Source organism: Panthera leo, chromosome A2 (assembly GCF_018350215.1).
Source record: "Panthera leo isolate Ple1 chromosome A2, P.leo_Ple1_pat1.1, whole genome shotgun sequence".
In the NCBI taxonomy this organism is placed as follows: Eukaryota; Metazoa; Chordata; class Mammalia; order Carnivora; family Felidae; genus Panthera; species Panthera leo.
This window is the reverse complement of record NC_056680.1, coordinates 1,287,769-1,306,793: the sequence shown is the minus strand read 5'-3', so window position 1 is coordinate 1,306,793 and position 19,025 is coordinate 1,287,769. Positions and strand designations below refer to the sequence as shown.

The 19,025-nt window shown below is 64.1% G+C and overlaps 1 protein-coding gene across 2 annotated transcripts; it reads left to right on the top strand.

The window, feature by feature from the left end:
- The first annotated feature begins 240 nt into the window (after positions 1–240).
- On the top strand, positions 241–12,489 carry MKNK2 (MAPK interacting serine/threonine kinase 2). 2 transcript variants are annotated; one of them, XM_042927849.1, is made up of 14 exons: positions 241–380; positions 517–652; positions 3,897–3,984; positions 4,091–4,192; positions 4,271–4,368; positions 6,393–6,472; positions 6,798–6,871; positions 7,139–7,243; positions 7,360–7,415; positions 7,519–7,614; positions 8,107–8,301; positions 9,006–9,170; positions 9,910–9,953; positions 10,274–12,489. In XM_042927849.1, the coding sequence occupies exons 2-14, from the start codon at positions 602–604 to the stop codon at positions 10,506–10,508; spliced, it is 1,389 nt and encodes a 462-aa protein (XP_042783783.1). In that variant the 5' UTR covers positions 241–380; positions 517–601; the 3' UTR covers positions 10,509–12,489. The 2 variants fall into 2 exon arrangements, with proteins under 2 accessions (XP_042783783.1, XP_042783782.1); XM_042927848.1 differs by having other exon boundaries at positions 3,897–4,003; positions 4,086–4,192.
- Positions 12,490–19,025: the final 6,536 nt, after the last annotated feature.

The following is a 19,025-nucleotide window of genomic DNA, read 5'->3' as shown; positions in this document are numbered from 1 at the left end:
CATCCCTCCCCGGTCCTTCCCCTGTAGCCCCGCGCACCTCACTGCGCAGGAGCGCGGAAACCCCTCCAGGCCCGAGTGCGCAGCCGCACGCGGCCCGGAGAGCTCTCCAGCCCCGCCCCCGTTGTGCGCTTGTGGGCGGGATTGGCGGAGGCGGGGCATGCGTATTGGGCGGGGCGAAGCCTGGCCTATAAAGGCGGCGGCGGGGCGGTGCGCCCGGCTCCTCTCGGCGGCGGCGGCGGCCCAGGCAGAGGAGTCCGCGGTGGTGGTGGCGGCGGCAGCGGCGGCGCTGTTCCCCGCGCGGTCCGCGCAGTGGGGTCCGGGCTGCGTGTCTCGGGCGGCGGCGGCGGTGGCACTGCGGCCCCGGCCCGAGTCCGACCCCGGTGAGTGCGGCCCGGCGACGCTGGCCTGGCCCCGACCCGGTCTCGGGGATCGGGCCCCGCGGAGCCTCGGCGTCCGGGGCTCACGGCGCGCTGGCCGCAGCCACTCACGTTCTCCTTTGTCTGCTCCCGCCTGCAGGGTCCCCTACCCGGCCGCCCCCCGCCCACGGGCCGCTCTCCCGGGCCCGCCGTCCCCTCCCCCGCTGGCGGGGCCCGGACAGAAGATGGTGCAGAAGAAAACAGCCGAACTTCAGGGCTTCCACCGTTCGTTCAAGGTGAGGGCCGGGTGGGTTTGGGGTCGCCTGGGGCTGGACCACTCGAGTGGCCGGTGGGGGGCGCGTAGCCCCCACCCCCGGGATCCACCCGTGGCTGCTGCCCGCCCTCCCCGCCCCTCCCCCCCACCCCGCCGTGTGTCTGGGGCTGCCCCAGCCGGGAGTGCGCTCGTGGGGGTGGTCAACGGGCCACAGTCCAGTCCCCAGCGCCCTGGGGACTGTGAGGTCTTTCCTCTAGGAACCCCAAGCGCGGTCAGGGCCCCCAGGCCCTTGGGAGCACCTGGTTGTGTGTCCCCTGCAAACCCCGGTGCACTGCTAGGGAGCTCAGGCCACAGTCCAGTCCTCAGCGCCTTGGACCTGTGGGTCTGTGGGGTCTTTCCTCCAGGAATCCGAGGTAGGACTGCAGGTCCCAGAAAGCCCTCCTAGGTGGTCCTTGGAATAAGGGAGTGAATTGGATGCCCCTCAGCCCTGCGCCTCCCAGACAGTCGGGCCCAAGTGCTATTTCCTGTGGGAGCAGGAAGTTTCTGCGGTGGCCCCACGGCTGCAGTCTTGGTCTCAGATGAGCGAGTCTGGGGGGGGCGGGCAGGTGCTGGGGAGGGGCCCCACGGGGCTGGCTCAGGGGACGCAGTGATGTCAACGGCCTCCCCACCCCACCAGCCGCGTTATGTAATGGCTTCCCTGGGCCTTCTTGGGCAGGGACCTGTTGCCCTGTAAAGAAGGCAGGACCTGGGTGTGTGTGGGCACGCGCACGCGCGTGTGTGTGTGTGCGTGCGGCGCACTTTCATGTGTGTGTGTGTGTGTGTGTGTGTACACAGGCACTCCCAGAACCGGGGTGGGAGGAGCGAGCTGAGACTGTTTGGGTTAGAATTCCCAGGCCTGTCCAGCCACATCTCGGGCCAGCGTGCCCCACCCCTGCCCACACGCCTGTCATCCTCGCTTTACCCCCTGCCAGGGGAGCAACAGCCTTGGCAAGTCCAAGTGTCCGGGGCCGGGCTGAAGCGGGGGGTGGACCCGAGACGTCACCGGCAGTGGTCTATTCCCTCCTGGGGCTAGGCATGAGCTAGGACAGGGTCAATGTGAGGGGCCAGCACGGCAGCCAAAGCAAACTCGAACTTTCTGGATGATTCCAGCTGCCTCCTGCCAAGGCCTGCTGACTGGAGGCCTGAGGCCAGCCCCAGGCCCAGCCCGCCCACATTGCTTGGGACTGGAGGCTGCTCCCAGGTGGGACCATGGGAGTCCTGAGGAGTGGGAAGGACACTGGCCAGGGAGCCTCAGCTATGAGAAGGTCCTCTCAGCCACTCTGGGACTCCCCTCCCGCCATGCTGAGCTTGCTTCTTGGGCTGGGCCTTGCCCTCGCGCCCCAGTCCAGCAGCAGCACTGCCGGGACCCTTTCTGCTGCTGGGCGTCTCCCAACACACTTTCCCCATTTTCAGTTGGGAAATCGGAGCCTTGGAAAGAGATGTTTGCCCCGAGTCTCCCTGCAGGTGGAGACAAGGACACAGGAGCTGCTTTCATCAGGGGTGGCCAAGCCACCAAGGTGGAGGCTGGGACAGGCTGGTGGGGGTGGCGAGGGGACCCGTAGGCCCCTTTGAGGGTCCTCGCACTGTTCCTCGGTCCGAGGAGCTACAGGCAGCTTCCTTCCATCACCCAGCCACAGACGCGGGTCAGGCCCGGGGCCGAGGTCACTAGACGGAGGTGAGCGGCTGCTGGCTGCTGGCCCTGAGCGCCCCCCCCCCCCCGCCCCCCGCCGCTGTCCACCCCTGTGTGGTTACCCTGGGGCCCCTCCTCCCAGGTAGAAGTAGTGACCTGGCCCCTCTCGAGACCTCTGGAGGAGCCCAAGGCAGGGTGCCGGTTTCTGGCGTTGGTGACTGTGTGCCTGCCTCCCCACGGAGGCCAGACCCCCACCGGGCAGGGCCAAGGGCCGGAGCACTCCCTTCTCCCGTCTGCCTGGCCTGGCCCAGCCCAGGCCTCCTCGCAGCCCTGCACAGGGGGGTGGGGAGGCTGAGAGGCCTGCGCCTGTGTTTTCAGCCGCTCCCTCTGACCTCCGCCTGCCCCCTCTGCTGCCGGCCTGGCTTCCGGGCCTCCCGTTTGTAGGAATCTGGCCCAGCTCCTTCTGCCCTGGGCCCCTCGGTGTTTCTCTGGGGCTTTCCTGGAGTTCCTTCTCTGGATGATCCTCCTGCTGGAGCCCCGTCCCCAGTTGTCCTGAGGCCCCAGGGAGGGGCAGTGACCTGGCTCGGGTCACCCAGCGTCAGCAGCACCACCGTGCACAGAGGCCCCCTCACCCACCTGAGGCCCCGGCCACCTAGTCGGCCAGGGTGCAGGGAGCTAAATTAGAGCTATCTCCTGAAGGCCTCTGCTGGGCCTCAGTGTCCTGGCCTCAAAGGCCTCACATCTCAAGCCAGGGGCCATCCGTCCTCACTGTGGCCCATCTGCTCTGCAGAAGATTATTCCAGCAGCTCTCTGGGGCGGGTAATACAAGGTTTCTCCAAGCCCCAGCTGCCTTCCTTCCCTGCTCAGGGTCTAGCACCCTTCCCCCGGTCCTGGGGACTAGCGGGTGACCTCCAGTGGGCCTTTCCCTGCAGGGCTGGTTTCTTAGCTGGGCATGGGGGCCTGTGAGGAGCTCTGTCCTGGTGGCAAAACGGGACAGTGCTGGCTGTGGCCCGGGCAGGGCTGGGCAGAGGGCGGTCCGGTGTCTACACTGTTGCAGCCGGAGGCCTTGGAGGCCCGTCCTATGAGCCACGGTCGGGCGACAGTGGGACCTCAGAGGGAGCAGCGCATGACCAGGAGGGCAGTGGCTCCCTGTTTCACAGAGGGAAGACTGAGGCCAGAAATTCAGGGCCTCGTGCTGGAGGCTGTGGGAAAGCAGGCAGGGTCACCCCTGCTGGGAACCCCGCCTAGAAGCCAGAAGCCGGTGACTCACCCCCTCCCACTGACCGCCTTGCTGTCTTTGATCCTCTGCAGCCCAGGGGGCCAGTTGGGCTGCAGAGGTTGTCCCGGGTGAGCCGCGAGGCCTGGCCTGGGCACCATAGTGACTCACGCCAGGCCCTCTTGCCTGCTCGGGGCCCCTCCCCACAGCGCATCCCTTTCCTGGACACCCCGAGGGCCCTGGGGTTCGGGGGAAGAAGGACCATTTCCTTACAGTCAGGCAAAGCCAGGCTTTTGTCCCCCTGGACTTGTGGATGCAGACGCGGAGGCTGGGTCACTCTCTGGGCAGGTCCTGAGAGCCCTCCTGTCCCGTCCCCTGCAGGGGCAGAACCCTTTCGAGCTGGCCTTCTCCCTAGACCAGACCCACCTCGGGGAGACCGACTTCAGCCTGGAGCATCCCGCCCGCCCTGGTGAGGGCCGGAGAGGAAGGTGGCGGTGCGGGAGGGCCGGTGCGGGAGGGCAGCAGGGGCTGCCTGCTGAGCAGGGCGGGCCTCACCTCCGGGTCTCCCAGTGCAGATATGCCCGCCAGCCAGCCCATCGACATCCCAGACGCCAAGAAGAGGGGCAAGAAGAAAAAGCGGTGCCGGGCCACCGACAGCTTCTCGGGCCGGTTCGAAGGTCAGTGAGGACTGCAGGTAGGGGTGTAGGGAGACGCGGCCAGCCCGGCGCGGCTCTCACCGCACCCCTGCTCCCCAGATGTCTACCAGCTGCAAGAAGACGTGCTCGGGGAGGGTGCCCACGCCCGAGTGCAGACCTGCGTCAACCTCATCACTAACCAGGAATACGCCGTCAAGGTGAGCACCAGCGCCCGGCCGGCTCCCCGCACCTCTCCCTGCAGCGCCTGGGCTCTGGCCCTGGCCGCGGGTGGCGGGAGGAGGGAGCTGGCCTTCGAGCTCCCGGACCAGCAGCTGGGGGCAAAACTAGTGTCTAAAAATGGCCCCAGGGCCAGTGACTCAGGCCACCCCTGGGAATCTAGGTCAGCCTGCTCTGAGCCCCTGGGTCTGGGCAGGAAGTGACCGTAAGGAGCCGCTCCCTACACAGGTGGCTGAGGACCTGGTGCCAGGGCGCCTGAGAGCTGGGGGCTTCGGTCAGAGTTGGCTCTTGCCTGCTGGGTCACCCCAGGCCACTCCTCAGCGACCAGCGTTCTCCGTGTTGGTTACAAGGGTTAAAAGGCAATGCTTTACTTGGGGCCCAGGGAGGCTTGGCATCTGGGGAGACCAGGGTGTGGCCTCGAAACCTGTGTCTCTTGGCCGGGCAGTACGGCCCTGTGCTCGGAGAAACCGTCCGGTCTTCCCTGGTGACCCTGCATCCGGGTGGGGTGGGGTCACAGGAGGCTGGCAGACCAGGCATGAGGACCGGTGCTCCCCGGTGAGCGAGGCTGGCCAGAGCCCAGCGCTTTGGTAGAAGTCTGATGGTAAAAGTGGCCATCGTCCCTGCCCCGTGAGTTCCAGGTCGGGCGGCATGATGGTGCCAGAGAACCGGATGCTTAGCTTTGAGCGCTTTCTGTAAAACAAACAGGCAACGCACTGAGTGTTTTCCTCTTAAGGACCGTCGGGCAGCCTGGCCTCCTGTGCCCCTTCGACAGTTCGGAACGAGGCTCTGAGGGGTTAGACAGCCTGAGTCAGACCTTGTTTGGCCTCCTGTAAGGTCATCCCTCTCCCCCGAGGGACTGCAGTTTCCTCCATGAGGTGGGGTCCTAGCCAGATTCCCAAGGGGTAGGATGAGGTTCTTCAGGAGGGCATGGATGCTGGCATTGTGTCACGAGGCCCCGACATCTGGTTGGTCTGCCTCTCCGAGGCACGGGTGCGTTTGTCACCAGACAGGTGGGACAGCACGTAGGCTGGGCCCTGGCAGCACGCGGACACCATGCCTGCCTGTTGCAGGGGCGAGCTGGTGGCACACCGTGTTCCCCTTCTCCAGGCCGGCAGGGAACCCCGGGCCTGCCCCGCCTGCCCAGTGAGAGGGGCCTAACATCCAACCTGGGAAGACGTTCCCAGTGGGTGCCCGGGGGCCAAGGTGGCCCGGAGAGAGCCAGCTGGCACCTTCTGCCCCCACTTCTGTGGGCGAAGGTGTCTCGGGGAGAATCCGGGAGGCAGGTGGGCCCAGAGCTGCCAGGTGCCGGCGGGATCGGGGGCAGAAGCTGGCTTCCGGAGGCTCTGGAGTCACGGGGAGACTGTCCCTGTTGGTTGACGGGAGGGCCAATCTGGGCTGGCATGAAACAGGCCTGGGCTGAGGGGCCCGTGGCAGCTGCCCAGACTGTCACAGAACAGGGGAGGTGGGACTTGGCACCAAAGTGGGCAGGGACGGCTTGGCTGGCAGCCAGGCACCCCAAGGCCACTCTAGTCCCCTGTGTGGTGTGGGAGTCCGCACAGTGGCCACCAGTCTTCCAGGCAGGGAGGGGATGCTGACACCCTGAAGGGACATTTTGCAGGCGTCTCAGGCCCCAAACATGCCCCCGAGGCCTGTGGGGTCAGGAGCGGAACAGGCCCGCCTCTTTCTGCCATTCTTGTCCAGCTTGTCTCTCCCCTGATACCACTTGGGAAACATGTTGCAACCCCCACCCCCACCCCCCTCCCCCCAGCCTGTGCTGACGCCATAGTTCTGACTTCTGGCAAATTCTGGGCCGCAAGAGGAGAGCTCTGCTTAGAACTTAAGGTCTAAGCTCGAATGGGGTCTCAGCTGTGGCGCAGGGCAGGTCTCTGGTGGGAGCCCCTTGGGCTTTGGGAGGGGCTCTGGCTGACCCACTGCTCTGTCTCCTGCCCGCCCCTCCCCCCCCACTCCCCCCCCCCACCCCCCCACCCCCCCCCCCCGGCCTTAGATCATCGAGAAGCAGCCTGGCCACATTCGGAGCAGGGTTTTCCGGGAGGTGGAGATGCTGTATCAGTGCCAGGGACACAGGTAATGTGACCCACCTTGCCACAGAACCGGGCCCTTAGCCATCTTTCCGTGTGTGAATGGGCCTGAATGCCTCCTCACCCCCAGCAAGCATTTGGGGAGCATCCAGTGTGTAGCAGAGGCTGTGCAGGGTGCACTGGGGAAGACCCAGCGTTAGGCAGGCAACCCAGAGTGGGCAAGGTGGAAGCAGGCCCGTGGCCCCAGTCCCAGCCTTCCTGTGCACAGGTGGGGGTGGAAAGGGTGGGCCCCTCCTGGGCTGGGCTGTGGGTGCACAGGGGCCTTAGGAAGCCTCCCTCCTCTCCTGCCTCTCCAACCCCCCACACCTCAGGAATGTTCTAGAGCTGATAGAGTTCTTTGAGGAGGAGGATCGCTTCTACCTGGTGTTTGAGAAGATGCGGGGCGGTATGTGGGGCCTGGGGGACGTTTGCAGCTGTGTCCTAATGGGCTGTGGGCTCGGCCACCAGGGAGGACTTTTCAGATGTGCTCCTCCTGCACATCAGAGGGGGCTTGTGGGGTCCGAGCTTCCTGTCCACATGGCAGCTCAGGGTTGAAGGCTCTGAACCCAGGGAGGCCAGAGCGGGCACTTCCCTGTCGGGTGGAAGCGGGCGGTGGCCTGGAGACACGGAAGTGACGCGTATGTGTTTTTCCTCCACCACGGCCTGGCCCCAGGCTCCATCCTGAGCCACATTCACAAGCGGCGGCACTTTAACGAACTGGAGGCCAGCGTGGTCGTGCAGGACGTGGCCAGTGCCCTGGACTTCCTGCACAACAAAGGTGGGTGGTGGGGCTCCCTTGTTCCCTGGGATGTCCAGCCTCGCTCCCTGTCCAGCTGCCTGAGACTCCTAGAAAATGCCTCCTCTCCCTCCACTGAGTCCCGGTTCTCACCGCAGGCATCGCACACAGGGACCTAAAGCCAGAAAACATCCTCTGTGAGCATCCCAACCAGGTGAGGGGCGCCGGGGAACCACCTTCCCTGCGCCAGGGCCCGGGCTGGGTTGGCCTGGACCAACGCCCCCCCCTCCCTTACCGCCTTTTCCCACCCTTCCTAGGTGTCCCCTGTGAAGATCTGCGACTTCGATCTGGGCAGCGGCATCAAACTCAACGGGGACTGTTCCCCGATCTCCACTCCGGAGCTGCTCACCCCGGTGAGGCGCCCAGGCAGCAGGCACGCAGCGACCCGCTCCGTTCTGCTCTGGGGCTGCGCGGCCCGCTGCCCCTGCGGCCCGCTGCCCCTGCGGCCCGCTGCCCCTGCGGCCCGCTGCCCCTGCCGTTGCGTAACCTCGAGGTGCTGGCTGCTCTGCTGCCTAGCCCGTGGAACTGGGGCTTTTGCTTAGCAACAGCCACTGATTGGCCCGCGGAAAGTGGCGGGCGGGGCCACGGGCGGGAGGGGAGGGGCGGGCTCCCAGCACCTGCCGCTGATTGGGTGGCTGGGCGGGTGGGCACCTGCCACCTGTTGATTGGGCGGGTGTGGGGGGCGGGGCCTGCCCCCAGCCCGTCTCTGATTGGCCAGGCTGGGCATCGGGCACCGCAGGCTCAGGTGACCCAGTGTTGGGGCCTTCACGTGATGCCGGGAAGTCCCGGCCTGCTGCAGTCCCCTCCTCCCCTCCACGGGCCCTGACGCCTCGTCCCGCCCGCAGTGCGGCTCAGCGGAGTACATGGCCCCCGAGGTGGTGGAGGCCTTCAGCGAGGAGGCCAGCATCTACGACAAACGCTGCGACCTCTGGAGCCTGGGTGTCATCCTCTACATCCTGCTCAGCGGCTACCCGCCTTTCGTGGGCCACTGCGGCAGCGACTGCGGCTGGGACCGCGGCGAGGCCTGCCCGGCCTGCCAGGTGCGAGCGTGCGCCCCGTCCCCTGTGCGCCCGGTGCATCGCAGGCCTGGTCTGTGCGCGCGTGCGCCCCTTCCCCCCTTGTGCCAGTCTCTGAGCATGTGCGTCCCCCACCCCCAGCACCCCTCTGTGCCCTCCCCCAGGGCCTGCTTGCTGCCGAGATCCTGGCCTGTGATGCCTGATCCATCCACCGGGCAGTGCTGGCCTGGTGCTCCTGGGGTTACACAGACTCCTTGGTTTTATGGTCTAGGAGAGGAAGCATTTGGAGGTCAGGAATCTGCCGTCCGGCAAGACTAAGATTTAGGGTTTGGGATGATCACGTTTCAGCCTTGTGGCCTTCTGCTCCCATGAGCCCGGCTGCCAAGAGTTGCCTTTCTGCTGCTTGGCTTCTCTTGGGCAGAGTTCACTGAGCACTCTCCTGAGGCCAGGTCTCTAGTCCAGCCTGCTTTCCTCTCAGGCATTTGGCCCCCCAGAGCCCCCGGTCCCGGCAGCTGACCTCAGGGCCCCCACTGCAGCCCCTGCCCACCCCCCCTTGCTGTCTGGGGGCCAGCTGTTCAGGTCACGGGTTAGGCTGCATGGCTGGGTCTGGGGCCTACGGCAGCTTGTTACCGAGCAGCGTCATGGTGTACCCCGTTGCGTCCAGGCCGGTGTGGATGTTGGGGTAAGTTGGCTGCAGCTGATTTCACCCCCTTGCCCCTCCCCCACAGAATATGCTGTTTGAGAGCATCCAGGAGGGCAAGTATGAGTTTCCCGAGAAGGATTGGGCCCACATCTCCTTTGCTGCCAAAGACCTCATCTCAAAGCTCCTCGTCCGCGACGCCAAGCAGAGGCTGAGCGCCGCCCAAGTCCTGCAGCACCCCTGGGTGCAGGGGGTGAGTGAGCCCTGCTGGGGACCTCCTGCCTCTGGCCCGCCTCCGATGGGCAAGGGAGGGACTTGGAGCAGGGGTATGAGCATCCCCGGGGAGGCCAGCATCGACACCCCCAGATGCAACGTGGGTCTGAGGCCCAGCCTTGGGGTCTGCAGGGGCCCCAGGCGCAGCAGTCAGACCCACCACCTGCTTCCAGCCGGGCGCCAGGACTGCAGAAACTGCTTGAGCTTGTGCCCTGGAGGCATCGGGGCCTCTTCCCGCCTGGCACAGGGAGCAGGCTGAGGTCGTGCAGGTGTTAGGCAGGTGGCAAACCTCGGGCAGGGCCCGCCAACCCCAGTCCTGCTCCCTGTCCCCCCACCCCCAAGCCGGGAAGAGCCTGGCGTTTCTCTGGCCAGCAGTGCCCCGAGCCAGGCTGCCTGCCCAGAGCAGGGAGGGCCCACGGGCAGGAGTCTTAACCAGACGTTGGCACCGGGAGCGCACAAGAAGCAAAGGCTGGGGCCCTGGTGTCAAGGCCAGCCGGTGGAGGGGCTCCCAGCCCCTTCTGGGGCACCGGGAGACCTGTGGGGCGGGGGAGGGGGCAGGGTGCGGGTCCAGAGAACCGCTCTGGGCTTCTGCTACGCCCTCCCCCTGGCCTGGCTGGGCTCCGGCAGATACACCCCCCCTCACCTCCGTCGCTGCCAGCGGGGCCCCGGGAAGGCAGCTGGGCTCTGCTTTCAGCTCCGCCTCTCCCCTGTCCTTCCAGTACGCTCCGGAGAACACCCTGCCCACACCCATGGTCCTGCAGAGGTGAGACCCACGGGGGAGGGTCTCGGGCCCGAGAGCGGGGGGGACCCCAAGTCGGGGGTGGTTAATGTTAAGATGATTAAAATGACAAGCCGTCTTTAAGTCGGGGGGCTGGGAAAGCCATCTAAGCGCTTGGGTGTCCTCGTACCAGTGATGGTGATGGATTGGGCCCCTGGCGGGGGCCCTGGTCCCCCAGGGAGGCTGGGCATGATGCCTGGGGCCTGCAGCCCCTCCCCCCGAGGTACTGCACAGACTCTAGGGGTCCCAAGGGGATCGGGCCCCGAAGCTACCTTTCACCTTCTTGGTGACCGCCCCGTCCCCAGGAACAGCTGTGCCAAAGAGCTCACGTCATTTGCGGCTGAGGCCATCGCCATGAACCGGCAGCTGGCCCAGCGGGAGGAGGACGCGGCCGAGGAGGCGGAGCAGGGCCAGCCCGTGGTCGTCCGAGCTGCGCGCTGTCTGCGGCTGTCGCCGCCCTCCCAGAGCAGGCTGGCCCAGAGGCGACAGCGAGCCAGCCTGTCCGCGGCCCCCGTGGTCCTGGTGGGAGACCACGCGTGACCCCTCCCTCCCTCTGTACATAGGTCACTCCCTCCCCTACCCCCCCATCAAATCTAAAAAGTTTTTTAAGCTATTGCCAGCCGGTGACCAGCAGGCTGCCCTCCCCTGGCTGGACTTCGAGGCGCTAAGCTCAGTTGGGGGGGCTCTTTTTATATGAGGTTTTTGCTGTTGGCTTTTTTTCTTTTTTCTGTCTCACCCCCATTTTTTTTCCTTTTAAAGGTGTTAAAAGCAAAGCAGGCACCTGGGGAGGAGATTGGAGGGTGTGTCGCCGGGCTTGTCCCGTCCCAGCCCCAGATACTCACCTCTACTGTGAAGGGTCCCCACGCCCCACGCCCGCCCTGCCCAGATGTGACTCAGGAGAGGAGGGCACTTGTCGCCTTCCAGAGCTGGGGGCACAGAAGCGCACCCCTTCCCCAGCCCTCACAGTATTTGCAGGGACGGGCCACCCCCACGTCTCCCCGGGGTGACACAGCACCTCTTTAATCCCTCACCCTGAAGCACCCTGGTCGCTTGGCGGGGTGGGGGCTTCTCAGGTCTCCCTTGTGGCTGGAGGGGGCTTGGGTGCGGGCAGGTGGCAATCACGGCTGCCTGCCGGGCCCCGCCTCTGACTGACAATCGGGGCTCCCTCGAACCTTGACCTTAAGCTCTCGCCGCCCCCTCCCCTGCCCTCTCCAAGGGGGACCCTGCCCACCCAGGAGGGCAGTGCCAGAGGAAGTGGGAGGGGTTGGACAGGCGCCCGTCAGCCAACGTGGGGGTCCCTCAGACCCCCACCCTGGGCACCGGAGTGCCCTTTCTCAGGGCTCAGTCTGACCATGGCCACGTCCTGCCCCTCACCGCCACCCCTGGGTCTGGTGAGGAAGCTCTGTCACCACCCCCCCCCTTACTCCTCCTCAGAGCCAGGGCCCAGCCAGGGGTCCTGCTAAAGCCCCCCCCGCCCCCAAGGGCAGCGTTTCTGCGTGCCCACCTTCAGGAACACGGCTACAGCTGCCACGGCCTCCTCCCGGGCACCCAGGAACCTCCGTGCCCACCTCCACCCACCTTGGCGCCGGGGTCAGATGTTGAGTGACCGCCGGGCTCGGGGCGACTGACCCCCCTCTTCCCTCGGGTGGGAAACACTATGCAATACAGGCTTCCCTCTTCTCCATGTTCGTGTGCTTCTGCCGGTGGGGAGGGGGGTCTCTGCAGCCCCCCCACCAGGGCAGCCTGGCCCCGGGGTCTGGGCGAGACTCCGCGGCAGGCCGGGCCTGGATCGCCCCCCCCCCCCCCTCCCCGGCTTCTAGTTGTTCGTCCCGTTTTGTTCGTTTTTTAAAGACATCGGTTGACTTCCCTTCCCTGTTCTTGAATACTTGAATGTTGGGGGGCCTTGTGGGTTGGGGGAGCTCACATGCCGCTTCTGTGGCAGTCTCTGGTGGCCGGTGGGGACTGACTGCCCCTCCCGTCCCCCGCCCGCCTGGATCTGTGGACTGGCCTTTCCAAAGACCCCGGGGGGGTGGGGGGGAGAAGGCCGCCCCGCCCCCTGCTTCTCGCCCATCAGTGATTTCTACGTTTTGCAACTGGGGATTCTGCCTTTTTGTAAAAAAGAAACGCACCCCCCGCCTGCCGCGGGTGCCGTGGCCGTTTTAACTCTGGAAAGCTGAGCTGTGAGGAGCTTTTTTTTTTTTTTTTCCCCAAAGGTGGGGCAGCCACTTCCTCCCCGTCACACGGACAGTGTGGCCCAGAGGACTGTCAGAACCGCTACTGTGAATGGGCGCCCGGCCCCTGGCCCTGGGGGAGGGGAACGGCAACGTTTCAATGTTCAGATGTATAAAAAAGACAAAAAAAAAAAAAGAACCTCAAGTTTTTTAGAAGTGGGGGGGAAAACATCAAGCACTTTAACTGTACTGCACCAGGTGAACCGATACAGCTCATCTTCCTTACACCAACGTCAATGCCGGACTTTTGTATTGTTTTGTAAGGATTTAATAAAAGTCATAAAAACTTGGGGGCCCTCGTCCTGGTTTTCTGTTGTGTGACGAGCAGCCCCAAACCATTTGTCGATCGTCGGTCTCGCCGATGCCGTTGGAGTCCAGGGTTTGGACGGGCGCCGAGGGGGTTGGCCTGATGCTCGGGGGCCCGGGCCCTCGTCTGTCCGTGGCGGCTGCGGGCCCGGCTTCCTCCCGACGTGTGGGTGGCTGTGCCAGACTGAGCGGACAGCCAGAGTTGCCGGGGACCGAAGCGGGAGCGGCCAGGCTGGCCTGCTCTTGGACGCCATCACGTCCCCGCATCCAAGGCCGGGCCCTCTGCTGTCCCGGAGCCGAGGGTGCGCAGAGGCGAGCAGCTTGGGGTGGTGGGGCTGCTATCTTTGGCCCCGATGCAGCCCGATGAAACCCGGTAATTCCAGCCTGTCCCGTGTGGCTGGCCCTTGGCCATCATTAAATTCTTGCTGCAAGCAGGCTTTTGTGCTGGATAGCCGGGGCTGACCAGATCCCGGCAGGGAGGCAGTGGACCAGGGAGGGCTTCCTGGAGGCAGGAGACAGTGGGGGGGGGGGGAGGGGCGGTGAAGTCGGCGGTTAGGGGGCGTCAGCCTGGGCTGCCGCGTGCTCCGGCTCATCTGAGAAGCCAGGCAAGGTGATGAGATAGCAGGGCGCATGAGCCACCCGGGGCAGCTGCAGGTGACCTGGGCCCTGTGGGGCGGGGGGCCGGTCCTCGAGTGTGCCAGGCTCAGTTCCTGGAGCTCCTGTGTCTGCTTCCCTCCATGAGCGTCCTGTGTCCAGGATCCAGCCAGGGGGCAGGCGCTAGGATCGCCTGGGCCAGCAGAGGCTGTGGGTCACCCCTCCCGCCCGGACCCGGGGCTCAAAAACACAGCCTCCCCCACCTGGCATCCCTGAGCCTGGCCCCACCCCTGCTTCTGTTCAGCTCCCTCCTAGCCCTCCCCCGAGACCCCATGGCTGCCCTGCCCAGGACTGGACCGCCACCAGCACCCTCCAAGGCCACCCCCCACCAAGTCCCTCTCTCGGTGCCTCTGGGCCCCTTCCCCAGCTCTGGCCCAGCCTGACATGTGGGTGGGTAGGAGCCCTGCGGACTGATGCCCTCTCCCTGTCCCCTCCCTGCCCCCTCCTGCCCCCTCCTGCCCCCTCCCTGACGGGCCGGCATAGGTACAGCCTGTTCTACCAGTTGAGTTGTGTTTTCTTCCCGGCTGATCCCGCCCCTTCCACGTCTCTCTCTCCGTCTCTCGCTCATGGAGTGGCAGGAAAATCCTGAAGCTGGAGGACCCAGGAGCCTTTCCCATGCTGATGACTGCGGCGCCCCACCCGCCTCCACCTGAGAAAGAGGAGGTGCCAGCCACGTCCGAGGCGCCAGGGAGGTGACGTCTGTGACCAGGGTCTCTGCGCTGCACAAGACGGTGGCTCGCGTTGGAGCTACGTGCGCGCAACGGGGGCTGGGCGGGCGCATGGAGACCCTCATCTTCACAGTTTTTCTGTAAAGCTAAAGCTTTTTTAAAAAATAAGTTTTACTTAAAAAAAAAGAAAAGTAGTGGGCGCCTGGGAGGCTCAGGTGGTTAAGCGTCTGACCTCGGCTCAGGTGATGATCTCCCGGTTTGGGGTTCAAATCCCGCGTCGGGCTCTGCGCTGACAGCTCAGAGCCTGCTTAGGATTCGCGTGCTCTCTCTGCCCCTCCCCTGCTCATTCTCTCTTTCTCTCAAAATAAATACATAAAACCTTAAAAAAAAAAAAAAGCCAGGCGTAAAAGGCCACGTGGTGTGTGAGTCCACGTGTGTGAAACGTCCAGAACAGGCTCATCCACGGACAGGAAGGGGGCTCGTGGGGGCCGGGGCTGGGGACGGAGAGAGGGTGACTGCTGATGGGGACAGTGTTTCCTTTGGGGGCAATGGAACTTTCTGGAATTAGGCAGCGGTGGTGGGTGCACAACACGGTGACTGTACTACACAGCACCGATTTGTTCCAGAAACTTCACCTCAATTTAAGTTAAAAAGACGAGCAGAGCAAGTCTGTGTAGGGTGGGTTACATCGGGGAGTAATTTAGCACCCCAAGGTGGGGGGCACACAGGCACCTCCCTCAGAGCTGGGGACTCCTGCAGGTTTTGTCCCTGTCGTTGTCACCAGTGCCCATGCCGAGCCCTCCATGTGCCCCCACCCTACCCCTCCCCACCCCCAGCTCGCCGGTCCTGCTGTTGGGCAAGGCCAGAAGAGAACATTATGGAATCGAGTCAGACGTGAGGAAGAAGCTGCCTGGATGGGGTAAGCCAGCGTGAGGGGGGCGGGGCACTGCGTTCCCAGGGCCTGGGACACCCCGCGAGGTGGGCCATCGGCCTTGACCGTTTCCAGCATGCGGCTGCCTGCACACATGCCCTCGGTCACCCGGGCCTTTCACTCCTCCCCACGCGGGGCTCGGGGTTTATGGCAACCTCGGGAAGATGCTGTAGGGTTTCTGTCACGTCCATCATTTCCCCCATGAGGACTCACTTTCCCCAAATGGAACGTGACGGTAATGGCTCCAGCTCCCCCCCGACTCCGTTTCCCTTTTGCGACCCCCTGTGAAGCAGCAGGAGGCGGGGACACCAACAAGGGTGGGGGAGGACGGGGTTCTTGCCCAGCGCCGCAGCCTTGGCTCGGGGGTCAGGACGCTCGAGCCTGAGGCCCTCGGGGAGAGCACCTGGCCTGAGGCTGGCAAGTCCCCAGAACAGAGTCACAGACACACAGGCGGAGCGCGGCTCTGTCAGTGTTCTATCAGCACGTTCCTGGCGGCACCTGAAGGTGCCAGGGCCGCCGAAGCTTGTGGGTCTAAGCCCTGGTCGCTCCTCACCCAAGGTCATCAGCTCGGTGACTCGACCCTGCAAGTAGGAGCCAGGACCAAGGACAGGTGAGCGAGAGCCTCTCCTGGGCACAAAACCTCAGGGGCTCCAAACACGGGGTCTTCAGGGTCTTCCGGAGACAATTGCAGATTCTGGCATTCAAGCAGCCCCCGGTTCCCCCAGTGGTAACATTTTGCAAAACTGTGTTACAATGTCGCAACCAACACGGCTTTGCTACAGTGCAGCTGGCCGCCCGAGTCCCGATTTCCAGGTGTCTCCGCGGGCTCCTGCCCTCCGCCCCGGGGCTGCAGCAAGAGCGCCCTGATTAGCTCCAGGAACTCCCTCCCCTCTCTTCTCCTTTGGAAATAGAAATGCATCACACTGGACTGTCGAGCTGGGGGCCTCTGACGGAACTTTCTGGAATGACGGACATGTTCTCCCTCTGAGCTGCCCAAGACAGCAGCCACCAGCCACGTGTGGCCGCTGAGTGAGATGTGGTCAATACACATGAGGAACTAAATGCTTTCATGTGTTTCTTCTTATTTCGTTTCAATGTATGGAGCCTGGCAGGCTGGTGGGTCTCCAGCTAGAAACCCTCCAGCGGGCCAAACCCTCCCTTTCCAGGCCTCTGCACTGTCTGCGGTTGGTCCCCAGTTCCTGCGTCCTCAGTCCTTACATCCTGAGCCCTGGGTACACAGTCGGCACTCGATAGATGCTGGTGGAGGGAGAGGTTGAATGAGTGAGGTCTCTGGACCGCCCCCCCGCCCCCACCATCTAAACTGACTGTGGCGCCTCCGTGTGAAGCTTGGCTTGCCCTCCGGGGCCTCACTTTGCCCCATCTGGATAGTGGGGCAGGGGTGTCACGGACCAGGGCAGGGTGTGACCTGTCTTCCATACCTTTATCCCTCGCTGGTGCGGTTCCTTGGGGGTTCACACCCTGTGATGGCCACCCAGGGTAACATACTCCACAGCAATGCGTGACATCCGGGGGTGTCCCCTGGACCCCCACCCTAGAGTGAAGGACAGAGCAGGGGACAAAGACCCAGTGGGAACGGAGAGCTCCCGGCCCTGTATTTGGGGCCAGAGTGGGTATTCCAGGACGCAGTTTTTGGATGGGGAAACTGAGGCACGGAGAGGTCAAGTCACTTGCCTCCGTGCAAACAAGCAGCATGCACAGCTGGGGCCGCAGAGCCCTGAGAGCACACACTCCTTCCCCGTGTTTTACAGTCTGGCCTCCCCTGCCTGCCCCGTCTCTCTCTCTCTCTGTCTTGTCCCTCAGGACACCTCCCTCTCTCCCTCCTTTCTGCCTTTCTTTCTCTAATAAAAGCAGCAAACATTTGCGACATATCCAGAACTATTTTATTTCCCAGAATGAAAACACATAAAATATATTTGTTTTAAAAAATGTGTAAGTGGGGGCGCCTGGCTGGCTCAGTCTGTTAAGCGTCCGACTCTTGGTTTCGGCTCAGGTCGTGATCTCACAGTTTCGTGAGTTCGAGCCCCGCATCAGGCTCTGTGCTGACAGCGCGGAGCCTGCTTGGGATTCTCTCTCTCTCCCTCCCCCTCTGCCCCTCCCCTGCTCGCTCTCTTTCGGTCTCTCTCAAAATAAATACTTAAAACATTGTTTAAAAAAGTTTTAAGTTAACTAAATGTAGGCATTTATGGTGCCTGTCCTGGGGAGTGGTGATAATGGTTTCCCTGACGCTTGGGGGGGGTCGGGTGGGGGGAGGTCTCTGCCTGCAGCCTGTTCTCCCGACCGCTCTCCAGCCTGTCCAGCAGCGTCCTTCTGTCACACGATGTCACCTGCAGGGCTGTCTCCCGGGCTTCTGCTGCTCCTGTCGGGTGGGTCCTGACCGGGTTGGGGGCAGGAGCCCGGGAGGGCTGGGGTTTCTCTGTGCAGCCAGCAAGGAGAGTTTGGGAATCCAGAGCCATCTGGGGGGGGGGGGGGGGGGGCAGGAGGTGAAAGCTTGAAGACAGGGAAGCAGAGGAGGATGGGGGCGTTTAGATGGGGTGCCCTGTGTCCCCATGTTTGCCAGAACACATGCAATCGATCGCGAGGGGTTTCCCTGGAGGGCTGATAGGGGCTGGGTGATGCAGCTGGGTGCGTGTTGGGGGGAAAAGACCAGACTGGGGACCCAGAGAGGCGTGTCCAACACGGACGACGCCCTGCCCCCTCCCCCCGCCCCCGGGCCTGCTCTGGGGACCGTCCAAAACCAAGACAGGGCAAAGGGACGTGCTCCAGCTCATGGCTGCATGACAAAGAATCCCAAAGCTCACGGCTCAAAACAACCATTTAATTTTCTCATGATTCTGTGGGCCGGGAATCTGGGAAGGGCTCAGCGGGACGGCTTGTCCCGGACCCAGAGGGACCGCCTCCAAGATGGCTCTTCGCTCACGTGTCTGGCTGCACCACCGTCTTGGCCTGTCTCTGTAGAGTGCTCGCCTTCCAGCACTTTCCGTGCACGGCACACATCTCTGGCATGGCTTCCGGAAGCCCAGGTGAGCCCAGGGAAGGGAAGCAGAAACTGCTAGGCTCGAGCCGGCACATCCTCTTGGGCAAAGACAAGTCGGGTCCCAGGGACGGAGGGAAGAGGTCCCCAGGCCCTCCTCCCCCAGGTCAGGACCAAAGTCGACAGGTGCGTGTCTGCAGCCTCTGCCCCGCGTTCGACCCCGAACACACGACGCTCAGGGAGGGACCCAGACACTAGAGGCCACACGGGGTGAGTCCACGTGTGTGAACCGTCCAGAACAGGCTCATCCAGGGACAGGAAGGGGGCTCGCGGGGGGGGCTGGGGGAGGGGGTGGGGGCCGTGACTGATGGGGACGGGGCTGCTTTAGGGATGATGGAAGGTTCTGGAATTGATTGTGGTGATGGGTATACACTATGTGGATATATAAAAACCCTGAGTTGTGCACTTAAAATGGGTGAATTGTAGATCAACAAAGCCACGGCGGGGGGGGGGGGGGGGGGGGGGGGGGGACATAGGCACAGGGGCCACACGGTCGACACGACCTAAGCGTCCGTTCGTGGATGAAGGACAAACACAATGTGTCCATCCACACGCTGGAATGTGACCCAGCCTCAGGAAGGACATTTCTGGCCGGTGGGGCCTCTGACCCTTTCTCCCCACCCCTCCCCCAGGGTCTCCCCCCCCCCCATTTCCAGCGGGCGGAGGGGGAGGGGACAGGATGGGGAGCATCTCACCGGTGGGGTCACCCGCCTGGCGCTGGGCGCTCGGGGCCAGCCGGGTCTAGGGTGGGTGCTCTGCGGCGGGGGGAGGGGCCAGGACTGGGCGGGGCGGGGGCGTGGCCAGCAGGCGGGACCCCCCCACCCTGCCTTCTCCTTCGGGCCCGCAGCTGGGGGCGGGGGGAGGCCCCCTTCTGGCCGCTTGGTACTCAGTTTGCCAACCTCTCCTCCATCCACCCCCGGCCCTACTGTGGAGACCTCCTCGTCTAAGACGCCGTCCCCGCCTCGCCCTCCGCGGTGAAGGTCTGCGGAGCTCGCGGACTTGGCCTCCCGCTCGCTCCTGTGACCCGGGCCCCGCGTGGGACCCTCCCAAATGCTGCCCTGGGGAAAGGGACATTACAACCCTCAGGCCTCTGGTGCCTCGGCTGTTAACTGGGGGAGGGACGGGGAGGGACGCAAACCCCAGTGCCAGGTGTCACCAGTAAAGACTCGTGATGCAGGGGACTTTGGATTTTCCACGTCCTGGGAGAGATACGTC

Excerpts from the sequence above, each read along its gene's own strand:
- MKNK2 (XM_042927848.1), top strand. The coding sequence starts at position 602 with ATGGTGCAGAAGAAAACAGCCGAACTTCAGGGCTTCCACCGTTCGTTC. Across the intron at positions 4,193-4,270 it reads CTTCTCGGGCCGGTTCGAAG|ATGTCTACCAGCTGCAAGAA; the intron begins GTCAGTGAGGAC and ends CCTGCTCCCCAG. Across the intron at positions 7,244-7,359 it reads GGACTTCCTGCACAACAAAG|GCATCGCACACAGGGACCTA; the intron begins GTGGGTGGTGGG and ends TTCTCACCGCAG.